This window comes from Podarcis cretensis (assembly GCF_951804945.1).
Source record: "Podarcis cretensis genome assembly, chromosome: 2".
In the NCBI taxonomy this organism is placed as follows: domain Eukaryota; kingdom Metazoa; phylum Chordata; class Lepidosauria; order Squamata; family Lacertidae; genus Podarcis; species Podarcis cretensis.
In genome coordinates this window covers 122,835,555-122,849,458 of record NC_137171.1, presented here as the reverse complement: position 1 = coordinate 122,849,458, position 13,904 = coordinate 122,835,555, and the positions used below count along the sequence as shown (strand labels likewise).

General features: G+C 48.1%; 1 protein-coding gene across 1 annotated transcript in view; it reads right to left on the bottom strand.

Annotated features, from left to right (window-relative positions):
- LOC307205430 (alpha-2-macroglobulin-like) overlaps positions 1-13,904 on the bottom strand; it is a 67,312-nt gene that overhangs the window by 19,111 nt on the left and 34,297 nt on the right. The window contains exons 20-26 of the mRNA XM_079957800.1: positions 13,624-13,747; positions 10,824-10,933; positions 8,703-8,754; positions 7,823-7,909; positions 6,148-6,324; positions 4,500-4,584; positions 124-280 (exon numbers count right to left, since the gene is read on the bottom strand). Coding sequence (XP_079813926.1) covers positions 124-280; positions 4,500-4,584; positions 6,148-6,324; positions 7,823-7,909; positions 8,703-8,754; positions 10,824-10,933; positions 13,624-13,747 — 792 coding nt within the window. The remainder of the gene's footprint in view (positions 1-123; positions 281-4,499; positions 4,585-6,147; positions 6,325-7,822; positions 7,910-8,702; positions 8,755-10,823; positions 10,934-13,623; positions 13,748-13,904) is intronic.

The window sequence follows — 13,904 nt, the reverse complement described above, 5'->3', positions numbered from 1 at the left end:
AAAACAGAACAAGTTTCTCCAACTTAACCCCAAGTCCCATAGGCTGACCCAAACAAGCTGAGAAGTTTTGCCCTATGATTGTGCTGATGTTTCACCATAGAGTCTCCCTCCAACCCTCTGTACCTTCAGGGCGTTGTTGAGGAGGGTCCCGGTGCTATGGAAGCAGCCGTTCTCTTTCTGCCTGGAAGCCAGAAAGGCCTGAGCACCGCTGATGTGCTTCTCTTCCACGAAGATGATGGACTTGGTCCGGGCAAAGGATACAAGTGTAAATGCTGTCAGCCTGAAAGTGAGCCCAGAGCAGAGTCGATCAAAGCAAACAAACTGCAGTATGCTTTTTTGTTCTTGATTATACAGCAACAACAACAACAATTTATTATTTATACCCCACCCATCTGGCTGGGTTTCCCCAGCCACTCTGGGCGGTTTCCAACAAAGTATTAAAATACAGTCATATTTTACAGATGCTTCAGGAAGTACTGGAACGGGTTACTTCCGGGTTTCGGCAATCGCGGATGTGCTGAATCGCAACCCGTGTGTGAGCAGACACGCAGACGCAGGCTGCGAACGCTGTGGGTTGCGAACGTGCATCCCGCACAGATCACGTTTGCAACCTGAGCATCCACTGTACAGTGGTCTGTTAAACATTAAAAGCTTTCCTAAACAGGGCTGCCTTCAGATGTCTTTTAAAAGTCTGGTAGTTGTTCTTCTCTTTGACATGTGGTGGGAGGGTGTTCCACAGGGCGGGCGCCACCACCGAGAAGGCCCTCTGCCTGGTTCCCTGTAACCTCACTTCTCGCAGTGAGGGAACGGCCAGAAGGCCCTCGGAGCTGGACCTCATAGTCTGGGCTGTCACGGCTAAAATGGCCGCTGTTTCTTTAATGTGAATAAAGCTGGGTCAGCATGACTCAGTGGTCTGCACCAAGTTGTATATATAAGTGAGAAATGTTAGTTTGTGCTGTGGCTGGTGTTTGGGTTGGTTTGGTTGGTTAGTGCTGGTGTGTATAGTTATTCAGTCGTGTTTTGCACAAAGACTTTTAAGAATAAAACTCTGCAAGGATATTCTCGTGGACTCTTTTTGTGCCGACAAGGGTCCGAGGACCAGGCTGAGGAGACAAAGGGTGGTCAGAACCTTTTCCTCCTTTTTTGCTTTTTACAAACACTGACACGGGCTGAACGATGGGGTGGAGACGCTCCTTCATGTATACTGGACTGAGGCCGTTTAGGGCTTTAAAGGTCAGCACCAACACTTTGAATTGTGCTTGGAAACGTAATGGGAGCCAATGTAGATGCATACCACTTTCAAGAAGCATAGAGTGGGAAGGGACCCCTGAGGGTCCTCTATTCCAACCCCCTGCAATGCATCAATCTCAATTAAAGCATCCCTGGCAGGTAGCCATCTAACCTCTGCTTTAAAACTGCCTATGAAAGAGCGCCCACCACATTTAGAGGGAGTCTATTCCACTGCCCAACAGCTCTTACCGAAGTTTCACCTAGTGCAGCGGCGTAGCGTGGGTTGTCTGCACCCGGGGCAAGGCAAGTAATTTGCGCCCCCTAACCTGGGGCAAGTCAAGTAATTTGCGCCCCCTAACCTGGGGCAAGTCAAGTAATTTGCGCCCCTAACCCCTAACCTGCCGCCGCTGCCAGCTTCTTCTTGCTGCTGCCTGGGCTGGGGTATTTACGGTAAGGTAGCCATGGCGGCGGTGGCAGGTCTGTGTCAGGTGATCTGAGGCGAGTTGCCGCTGGCGCTGCCGCCCAAACGACGCCGCTTGCCCGGAGGAGGAGGAAGGCAGAAAGGCGAGGAAAATGCAACATGGCCCAGCAGCTGCAGCAGCAGCAGGGCGGTGGGGCTGTGAGGAGGGGCTGCCTGGCGTGCCCTCCGCGGCCCTGACGCGCGGGGACCGCGGCGAGTGCTGAGAGCCGCTGCCTGCCGGACGCCTTCAGCCCGGATGCACGCACAGCTCGTCGGTTCTGCGAGACATGGGGCTCTGCTACAGCCTGCGCCCGAGGCTCTTCGGTGACTCCGGAGGCAGCGAGCGCGCCCCCCCCCCCCAGATGTTGCGCCCGGTGCGGCCGGCCCCCCCTGCACCCCCCACGCTACGCCACTGATCTAGTGTTTAGTCAGTGTTTCTTGGGACTTGAAGCCCTTGGTTTGAGTCCTACCCTCCAGAGCACAATAAAACGAGCTTGCTCCATCTTCCATGTGACAGCCCTTGAGATATTTGAAGATGGCTATCCTATCTTCTCTCAGTCTCTTTTTTTCCAGGCTAAACATAACAAACTTCCTGAAGCGTTCCTCATAAGGGTTGGTTTCTGGATTGCTTTATCCTCTTGGTCACCCTTCTCAGGAGCTGTGCCTGACCAAACTAAGTCTCCTGGTATACCGTATTTTTCGCTCCATAAGACACACTTTTTTCTTCCTAAAAAGTGTTGGGAAAATGCCCAGGAAGGCCACCAGCTTCCCAAGACACCGGCGCGTCTCTCTGGTGGTTTTCCTCAGTCCAAAGAGACCAGTGATAAGTGACCCTTCCCTCCTGAGAGGAGCACACTCGTCTTCTGGCATCTCATTGCAGAAGAAAGAGACAATCAGTAGTGTCAGGGAACTGCCATCGGCTCGGGGACGAGAGGGGAAAGGGTGGGTGGATTACAGAGAGCCCCCAAAGATCGTGGGAAGCGGCACTTCCTCAGTGGAGGAAGGCAGCCACGCCTCTTGTGAGGAGGAGATGCAGGGCTCGGAGGAGGCGAGGCGGGGCCAGGACACCTTGCCTGAGCAAAGCGGGGAGGAGGGAGGACCCCGTTACCCAAGCCTTCCTTGCGCAGTAGGCTTCCGCGCAGAGAGGGGAGGCGTAGGCTGGGGTCAAGAGACTGCTCTGCTGGGGAAGATTTAAGGACCGCCCACTCTCAGATTCTGCCAGTGAATGAGCAAGACATGAAATAGAGGCGCTCTGCATTGTAAAGGTTTTTAGCACCAATCATAAAGCTTTAGAACAAACCAGTGAGGCATCTTGCCCGAATGCTCTCAAGCAACCACCCGATACCCTTAACAAGTAGCTATAAACTACTTTATTTCCAGTCCATATATACAGAGAATCCACCAGCATGTCTGCTCTCTCTCAGCACCAGTACAGAACAGACATCACAATCAGAAGTGAAACTAACTTCCAACAACCCTCCAACAGCACTGAGACTTCCTGTCTCACGCTCTCAGACACTCACATGATATAAACAACCATAGCGCTACTTGCTGAGCAGCTGGTGAGATAAAAATCCCAACAAAAAGTAAGGGGAAATGTCTGTGCGTCTTATGGAGCGAATGTGTGGTCCCTGGAGCTGAATTGCCCAGGGGCGAAAAGCAGATAATGCTTTGAAAGAGGAAATTGGGTGTTGAAACAAAGCCGCTGATCAGCAAGCGATCAGGGAGGGAGATAAGAGTCGCTAGCAATAAAGGAGGCTGCCTGGGAGGGGGGAGGTAAAGACAGCAAACTGGCAAGGAGAGGAGACAGGAAGACTAAAGCAATGAGGAGAGAAATTAGAAGAAAAGGAGGAGCAAAAAACTGCTCCAGCTAAGGAAAAGATACTAAGGCAAACAAGAGGGAAGGGGGTGTTGAAAGGAAGCAGCTGATCGGTAAGGGATCGAGAGAGAGATAAGGGAGGCTAGTGATAAAGGGTGCTGCCTAGGAGGGGGGAGGTAAAAGCCCATGGATCCACAGGATTTTTGCATTGGGTGACCCCAAATTCACCATCAGATTGCATAGCATGTCCATGGCTACAGCCTGCACCAAAAAAATCACTCACCCACTGTTGCGTGGGGCCGCAATGGCGCAAAAATGTGGTTACAAAGCACAGATCCACATGGATCCTAAGGATTTTTGCATTGGGTCATCCCGAATTCACCATCAAATCACATGTCTGTGGCCACAGCATGAACCACAAAAATCATACACCCACTGTTTCGTTCAGAATATTTTTTTTCTTGTTTTCCTCCTCTAAAAACTAGGTGCGTCTTATGGGCAGGAGCGAAAAATATGGTATATTGCGCGCTTTGATCAGAATCAAATGCACACTTCCAGAGTTAACTCAAAATACATTACAGTGGTACGTCTAGTTGCAGACTCGATCTGTTCTGGGGTGCTGTTTGCACCCCAAAAAGTCCACAACTAGAGCGCCGCTTCTGCGCGTGAGCACACAGCAAACCCGGAAGTAAACAGTTCTGGGTTTGACACATTCGTAACCCGAAAAGATGCAACATGAAGCGGATGCAACACAAGTTATGACTGTACCTCTGGTAAATGAACCACTAGAGGGCCATGAATATTTGTGTCCAGGGCTTTTTACACTTGTCTACCCATGTACTATCTGAAACCCAAGGTTGCCGGATGTGATTCCTCCTTCCACAGCTTTCCTACCTCACTACTGCAACTTTGCAGACATCCTGCCAAATCTCACCATATACACACACACACACACTGCTGAAATTATGAGTCTGGCACTGTCAATCTCACCAGGTGTTTCCTGGCTCCCAGTTGTTTTGTCCAAAGGTGCTGAAGGAGCCATCAGAGTGCTTGTAGTTCAACTGCTGCTGGTAGCCTAAAATGGAAGGCGAAATTTTAATTTCATCTGTCGGAATACCTTTGCATCTCACCCTAACTTCAATAGGTCTTAATAAAGGTCTTGCGAACTGTTTGAAAGGTCAGGTTTCATGGTTTTCTTTTTCATTCCCCTTTACATTTATTTGACTTCAAATGATGCCCTGAATTCACAGCCCCCGTGATGAATCTGGCCCCTAGAAATGAAACAACTAATGCTGTAGTTGAAAATGGATGGGTGCTGTTAGTTTTGGGTTTTTTCTTTTTTCTTCTTCCAGTCTTATTATCTTCAGTACTCTACATTTTCACAACGGATTCCATTTTCTTTAAGTCACCTGCCTCGCAAGGGTTATTGTGAGGGTAAAGCAGGAAAGAGGAAGTACACCACCTTGAGCTCCTTTGAGGAAAGGTGGGATATAAAAATAAATGAATAACTGTCAGGGACCGTGCTGAGGAGGGCTGTATAGATTTGGAACAGTGGTTTGCAGAGGGACATACTTCAGAAGGCAGAAGCTGGGAAGTACTGGCTGGGGAACAGCTAGGAGGAGAAGAATCAGGAGGGAGGGAGTTAACAGACTCACTGTCACTGGAAAGCATCCATCCGCTCAGCCCAAGGTCAAGAAGAGCAGATAAGGTGGCAGCACAGAAAGCACAGTGGTTGCGGGATCAGGTTACAAGACGCGGTAGTGACATGGGTGACTAAGGAGGAAGTGGGTGGAAACCTTAATTGGGAGCACCTTCATTCCTAAGAAATGGATTTTTTGTTCTCTCGCTGTGATCAGTAAAGTTCTAACTGGTAAAAAGACTCCTTTCCCTTTGCTCTGCTTATCTGCTGCCAAAGCTGGGAGAAAGCCAGTTCCCTGCACCTGACAATAACCCTTCAAATAAATGAATGAATAACCCTTCAAAGTTAGCACTTATCTGAATTTTGGAATGCAGTTCACCAATCAATGTTTGCAGAAATGCATTATATTTTAATTCCTAGAATTACTATATAATTGTTAATCATATAATTAATTATAAAAATGCTGCCTTGAGTCCTGCCAGGGAAAGGAGAGAGAGAGAGAGAGAGAGAGAGAGAGAGAGAGAGAGAGAGAGCATAAAAATAAGCTATTATTGAAAACATCATACAAAAGATGCATTGTATTCAGGGAAATCGCTTGCAAAAAAATGCATGCAGTAGGCAAAACTGCCTATAGGTATATTATTTAGAGCAGCAGTTCTCAACCTGTGGGTCCCCAGATGTTGTTGGACTACAACTCCCATCATCCCTGAGCTCTGGCCTTGCTAGCTAGGGGTGATGGGAGTTGTGGTTCAACAACATCTGGGGACCCACAGGTTGAGAAAGGCTGATTTAGAGGCATTCACATGAAAACGCTGACAAATTTTTAAGGATGAGCGAGAGCGTGCAAATTGTTGCAAAATATATAGAACTGAATTTCAGATTGGGAAAATGAGAAAGTGACAGAAGCTGCCAGATACTTCATTCCCTGCCCACCCCAAAGCTCAAAAGGAAGACAACAAGAGTAGAATTTTCCCCCGCAGAGCTACGAGTCTTCCTCACCAGCCACTAAGTATCCGATGGCCTTGGACTTGACCTCTTCCGTCAGCTGCCCTGTGTTATTCAGGTACTGCAGGATGTAGATGTTGGGGACAAAGCGGGCCATGTTCTGTTCCCCACAGCCGTAGGGCAGCTGGAGAAGCTGGTGGAGGTTCTCTATGGCTGTTCCCATGATGTCTCCTGGGATGTGGTACGAGAAGGAGAGAAAGAGAGGGGGGGAGAGAGAGAGAGAGAGAAAGATCAGGCCACATTTTGGAGCTTTGGTGAGCATTTGCCTGAGTGGCATTTTAGGCACTGGGTAGGCAAAGTCTTGGTCAGATTGGAGGTTGTAGCCTCTGCCCGCCCCTCTGAAAAAAATGCTTCTTTCTTGACGTCCAGAGATGCTTCTTTCTTGACGTCCAGAAGGGGACTAAGGCCACAGCACTCCCCAGCTGCAACCCAGGGGGATAGGGTTATTCCTCGATGTAGGTCAGGAACTCCCTCACTTATGGCTGATCCCAAATTTAAGTCCTTCCGGCAGGCTGGTCAGAAGTGGGTGCCTACACCAAATCTCTTACACCTGTAGTCAATAAAATTGTGCCCTGATTTGACTGTCGTGTCTCGTTATTCATTGTACTCAGGCAGTCCATAGGGCAGGGGGGTGCTTGGGTATGCAAGGAGAGGAGACGGAAGAGCCAGGCACTGTTTGGAATTGGGAAGAAAGCTACGTTTCTGAGCACAATTCAAAGTGTTGGTGTTGACCTTTAAAGCCCTAAACGGCCTCAGCCCAGTCTACCTGAAGGAGTGTCTCCACCCCCCATCGTTCTGCCCGGACGCTGATGTCCAGCACCAAGGGCCTTCTGGCGGTTCCCTCGCTGTGAGAAGCAAAGCTACAGGGAACCAGGCAGAGGGCCTTCTCGGTAGTGGCGCCCTCCCTGTGGAACGCCCTCCCATCAGAAAGATAAACAACTACCTGACATTTAGAAGACATCTGAAGGCAGACCTGCTCAGGGAAGTTTTTAATGTGTGACATTTTAATGTATTTTTAATCTTTGTTGGAAGCCACCCAGAGTGGCTGGTGAAACCCAGCCAAATGGGCGGGGTACAAATAATAAATTGTTGCTGTTGTTGTTGTTGACTAGCAAGTGGAATTGTGCAGAGAGTTCCCATCCAGGCTTCCAGCAAGCCCCTTTTCAAAACACTCCACTCCATTTGCCATCCACCACTCCCCCCCCCCCCCATTTCTCCCACCCGCCTACCCACCCTAACAGACACTCAGGGTGCCTCCAGTCTGTCTCTTCATTGAACATCCACATGTTGATTTGATTTCAGGGAGGTTAAGTAATCTTGGCCATTGAACGAGCATTTGTTCTGATTTGTTTTCGGGGAGGTTAGATTATGCTGCATCAAAGCAGCTGTCATCCCGTGCTTTCCAGTGCTTCACTTTTATTTATCGCAAATAAGTCTGATCTTTTGGGGAACTAGGTTTGCTGCACATGAGACCTACCAATCACCTATAATTGCACAGCAACCTGAAGGTAAGTGTTTGAATCCCACCAGAAAATAGTACAGAGGCACCCTCAGTGTAACACAACCTTTGAGCATGCTCAGTCCTCCTTGGGCCTGTTTTTTTTTGGGGGGGGGGTTACAAGAGTAACCGGAGCCCTAGCATGGGCCCCTCCAAGGTTGCCCCACTTACCCAGTGCACAGACTGAAGCCCTGGCTGAGCCCTCCACCACATTGGCTGGCAGCGCTAAAGCTATAGGTGCTGATGATTGTGACTTTTCTGCAAGCAGGAGAGAAAGAGAGAGTCTTGATCATGCCTTTGCCCATCAATCTCATGGGCAGCTTCTGAAAGACCATGAAATGCTCCTTACAGATGCTCCAGCTCCTTCCTCTTCAATGAAGTATCCAGCTGATTGGGATAGAAGGCCGTGTGAAGTATAATTGGTTTAATTGACACAGAAATGAAAAATGGCTAAATGTATATTGCTTAAGGTTTAACATGGAGATTTTCCATAGGGCTCTATTAAAGCCAAGGAGAGCACTCTGAGCTCTTGCTGAGTAGATAATTAGCTAACTGATTGTTGTTCTCTGGTAGCTAACATGTGTGTGTTGTAACCTTAGATCATGTGATGAAGGTATTGGATTGCAAACCTCCGTTTTGAAGGGAGTTTCCTTTGTGTCTTTTCTCTCAAGGCTTTGTGAAGTAACGATGTGTAAAAATCCCTCTCTGACAGAGAAAAACAGCTCCAGGCAAAAAATGGATGCTGTGGGAAGAGAAAGACCTCTGCTTCTAGGTCTGTTTGAATTATTGTATATTTTGTAAGATGCAGAACCTGTGCTGGACAGCACAAGACATTGTATGGATATTTGGGTTGTATTGGGTTGCTTATGTTCTGTTTCTGAAGATTTCGGAAAGTAAAAAATTTAAAAATGTTCTTATGGGCCTGGACAATGATGTCTTCCAAAAGGAGTCACAGTATTAATATCTGCAACAGGCTGTAGATCAGCTTCGCCATTGTCATCTCACCAATAGTGTGAGCTTTCTGCAGAAGGCCCTACCACCAGGTACTTACCAGCTGGACACAAGAGGCTGCTGAAGACCACGTCTTTCTCAATCCCTTCAGGCTTTGTGGAGACAGAATGGGAAAGGGGAAAGGTTAGAATGAGAGACTCTGAGGAGATAACGAAAATAGTTAATGCCTACCTTGAGAAGGAAATAAGATCTAAATTTGAAGAATAAATGAATGCATTGTGTGAGGGGGGTAGGGGACAGGCCCCATCTACACCATACACCTTTAAAGAGTCATGGCTTCACCCAAAGGATACCAGAAACTATAGGTTGTTAGGGACTCTGCTGAGAGTTGTGAGGAGTTCTACTCCCTTTGTTGTTGTTAAGTCGTTTAGTCGTGTCCCCATGGACCAGAGCATGCCAGGCATTCCTGTTTTCCACTGCCTCCCGCAGTTTGGTCAAACTCATGCTGGTAGCTTTGAGAACACTGTCCAACCATCTTGTCCTCTGTCGTCCCCTTCTCCTTGTGCCCTCCATCTTTCTCAACATCAGGGTCTTTTCCAGGGAGTCTTCTCTTCTCATGAGGTGGCCAAAGTATTGGAGCCTCAGCTTCAGGATCTGTCCTTCCAGTGAGCACTCGGGGCTGATTTCCTTCAGAATGGATGCATTTGATCTTCTTGCAGTCCATGGGACTCTCAAGAGTCTCCTCCAGCACCATAATTCAAAAGCATCCATTCTTTGGCGATCAGCCTTCTTTATGGTCCAGTTCTCACTTCCATACATTACTACTGGGAAAACCATGGCTTTAACTATACAGACCTTTGTTGGCAAGGTGATGTCTCTGCTTTTTAATATGCTGCTTCATGGATCACTGCCTTGCTGTGGCGAAGGGGCTTGAATAACTCAGAGAAGCTATGAGCTATGCTGTGCAGGGTCACCCAAGATGGACAGGTCATAGTGGAGAGTTTTGACCAAACGTGATCCAGCTGGAGCAGGAACCGGCAAGCCACTCCAGTATCCCTGCCAAGAAAACTCCATGGACAAAGACTACTCCCCTTACAAAGCTACAATTCCCAGACTCTCCTAGGAAAAGGAATTGATTATTAAACCACAATGGGAATTGTAGCTCTGCAAGGGGAATAGGGGTCTCAGCATTCTCTCAGCCTAACCAGCTACAGCTCTTCTAATTATTTGGAGCTGTTTAAAGTGGCATCCTAGCATTTTAAATGTATGGTGTGAATGTGGCCAGGGCCCATTGAAGTTAATGGACATGACCAAACCTGTGTTCATTAACTGTAATAGGTTTTCTCTAATTAGGAGTTAGTTGGGTATAATCCATTCAATTTAAGGGTTATTTTCAATGATCCATCTACACAAGGATTTCTCTTTGTGTGATATAATATTCTTCCCCTCTCCTCTCCCAGTGTGCCTGCTAAATCCCCCCAGAGCAGATTTGGGGATGGAGCAGAAGAGGGGAAGGGATAATCTCATTGCACTAATGACTTTCCCATTGCACCGGTGCAACTCTTTAGTCGAACACTGTACTGCCTTAAGCATCAAAAGGAGGTTGCAACCATCATTGCTCAAGTCCTTGGCTGTACAATCATACAATCACAGAACTGTAGAGTTGGAAGGGACTCTGAGGCTGATCTAGTCCTCAGAACCAGTGTGGTGTAGTGGTTAAGAGCGGTTGTCTCGTAATCTGGGGAACCAGGTTCGCGTTTCCGCTCCTCCACCTGCAGCTGCTGGGTGACCTTGAGCTAGTCACACTTCTTTGAAGTCTCTCAGCCCCATTCACCTCACAGAGTGTTTGTTGTGGGGGAGGAAGGGAAAGGAGAATGTTAGCCACTTTGAGACTCCTTCGGGTAGTGATAAAGCGGGATATCAAATCCAAACTCTTCTTCTTCTTCTACCTCTTTTTCTGGAAAAATAGCACTGACTTCTTCTAGTCCAACCCCCAGCAAGCATCCATGGCAGATGGCCATCCATCCTCTGCTTAAAAACCTCCAGGGAAAGAGAGTCCATCATCTCCCAAGGCAGCCCACATGTGCTCATGGAAGACATGGAGGGTAACCTCCTGAGGCAGGACTTTGCCATCTTTAAGGTGTCGTTTACCCAGCATAAATATGTGCAATTACATGCATGCAAGCCCCCACCATCACCGAGATTAAAGCAACTCTCCTACCTCCACTAAAACAGATTTGATCACAGTGTCCTGCTGTTCTTGGATATTTGCCACCTCTATTGCATTCCCACAGGGCTGGGCCTTGGCACTGACTGTGAAGTTCACTTCCCCTAGAACGAAAATGTACATCTTGTCATCCTGCCCATCTCTCTCTCTCTCTCTCTCTCTCTCTCTCTCTCTCTCTCTCTGTAGCCTTTTCTTCTCCTCAAGCCATTTACGGAGCTATTTAGCAACAGCTGTCTTAAAATATTCCTAGGCAACTATTGAAGACTTCCTGATACCAACACTGTTTTAAACGAAAGGGCTGGAGTTGCGGTTTTTTTATTGTTATTATCCATATGTTTTATGAATGTTTTATGTAGGTAATGAGGGACGCGGGTGGCGCTGTGGGTTAAACCACAGAGCCTAGGACTTGCTGATCAGAAGGTTGGCGGTTCGAATCCCCGCGACGGAGTGAGCTCCCGTTCTTCAGTCCCAGCTCCTGCCAACCTAGCAGTTCGAAAGCACATCCAAGTGCAAGTAGATAAATAGGTACCACTCCGGTGGGAAGGTAAACAGCGTTTCCGTGTGCTGCTCTGGTTCGCCAGAAGCTGCTTAGTCGTGCTGGCCACATGACCCAGAAGCTGTATGCTGGCTCCCTCGGCCAGTAAAGCGAGATGAGCGCCGCAACCCCAGAGTCGGTCACGACTGGGCCTAATGGTCAGGGCTACCTTTACCTTTTATATATGTAATATTGTTTTAATTCCATTAATGTTTAATTGTTTTATAATTATTGTTTTTTTTCTCCTATGTTTTTATCTGTATGTCTCATTGAGTCCCTGTCAGGGAAAAAGGCAGAATTATTATTATTATTATTATTATTATTATTATTATTATTACAACAATCCTAAAGCAGCTTACAACAGTATTCTTCAGCCATCAAATGCTTGGGTAAACATGAATGTTTTCAAATGTCTCCTGAAAGTTAATAATGATGGCGACAGGAGACCAGTTGTAGAGGGCATTCCAGAACTGGGGAGCAACCCCTGAAAAGACCCTGTTATGGGTCACCACCAACCAGGCACCCTCCAGGGTGTCCCTAAGCCCTGTCCCCTTGCATAATAAGAGTGGCCTGAGAACACTGTGTGGCTTGTGGATTATACCTCAAGGATCGATGGCAGCTAACAAATTGAGGATGAATCCTGACAAGACAGAAGTACTGTTTTTGGGGGACAGGGGCGGGTGGGTGTGGAGGACCTACCTGGTCCTGAATGGGGCAACTGTGTCCCTGAAGGAGCAGGTGCGCAGCCTGGGAGTCATTTTGGACTCGCAGCTATCCATGGAAGCACAGGTCAATTCTGTATCCAGGGCAGCTGTCTACCAGCTCCATCTGGTACGCAGGCTGAGACCCTACCTTCCCTCGCCACAGTGGTGCATGCTCTGTTTATCTCCTGCTTGGACTACTGCAATGCACTCTATGTGGGGCTACCTTTGAAGGTGACTCGGAAACTACAACTAATCCAGAATGCGGCAGCTAGACTGGTGACTGGGGGCAGCCACCGAGACCGTATAACACCCACCCTGAAAGACCTACATTGGCTCCCAGTACGTTTCCGAGCACAATTCCAAGTGATGGTGCTGACCTTTAAAGCCCTGAATGGCCTCGGCCCAGTATACCTAAAGGAGCGTCTCCACTCCCATCGTTCAGCTCAGACACTGAGGTCCAGCTCCGAGGGCCTTCCAGCAGTTCCTTCCCTGAGAGAAGTGAGATTACAGGGAACCAGGCAGAGGGCCTTCTCAGTGGTGGCACCCACCCTGTGGAACGCCCTCCCGTCAGATGTCAAGGAAATAAACAACTATCCGATTTTTAGAAGTCATCTGAAGGCAGCCCTGTTTAGGGTAGTTTTTAATGTTTGATGTTTTATTGTATTTTTAATTTTTTGTTGGAAGCCGCCCAGAGTGGCTGGGGAAACCCAGCCAGATGGGCGGGGTACGTATGTATGTATGTATGTATGTATGTATAAATAAATGTATAAATAAATAAATATTATTACAGTGGTACCTCGGGTTACTGATGCTTTGGGTTACAGACGCTTTGGGTTACAAACTCCGCTAACCAGGAAGTGGTTGCTCCAGGTTAAGAACTTTGCCCCAGGATAAGAATGGAAATCGCTGCCAACGGTGCAGCGGCAGGCCCCATTAGCAAAAGCACGCCTCTGGTGGTGGTAGTAGTAGTAGTAGTAGTAGTAGTAGTGTTTGTTTGTTTGTTTGTTTGTTTGTTTGTTTGTTTGTTTATACATACCCCGCTCATCTGGCAGGGCTTCCCCAGCCACTCTGGGTGGCTTCCAACCAAATATTAAAAACAATACGGCGTCAGACATTAAAAACTTCCCTAAACAAGGCCGCCTTCAGTGGTCTTTAAAAAGTAAAATAGTTGTTTATTTCCTTGACATCTGCTGGGAGGGCTTTCCACAGGACAGGCGCCACTATCAAGAAGGCTCTCTGCCTGGTTCCGTGTAACCTCACTTCTCGCAGCGAGGGAACCACCAGAAGGCCCTCAGCACTGGACCTCAGTGTTAAGAACCGTTAAGAATGGACCTCTGGAACGAATTAAGTTCTTAACCCGAGGTACCACTGTATTCTGCTTTAGGCATAATGTCCCCTCCATCCACCTATATCCCTGACCCAAGGTGAAGGAAGATGGTCTTCCTACCACATGAGGATGGGACAGGCTTGCTCCTCTTCCTCTCACCCTCACCCTCATCACCACCACCCCATCACCCCGTCCACCAAATCCAAGATGTGAAGCGTTGCTGCTTACCCAGAGACTTGGGTGTCACCAACCAGGAGATGGTTTTCCTCCCATTTTCAGGCAGACAAGAAGGCGCCTCTTCCTCCACAGGGACGGCCTCAAAGTCAGGGGATGGAGCCAGAGACATGATGACCTGTCCATGGACAGAGAGACGTTACGGTGGGAAGGAAGCAGAACACCACAAACAGAATTCAAAGGAGGAGCAGGAAGAGATCAAGTTGACACTCGGAAAGCCATGAGAGGTGTCAGATGACCCATAAGGTCTCAGAGTGGATTACAGCATTAAAAAT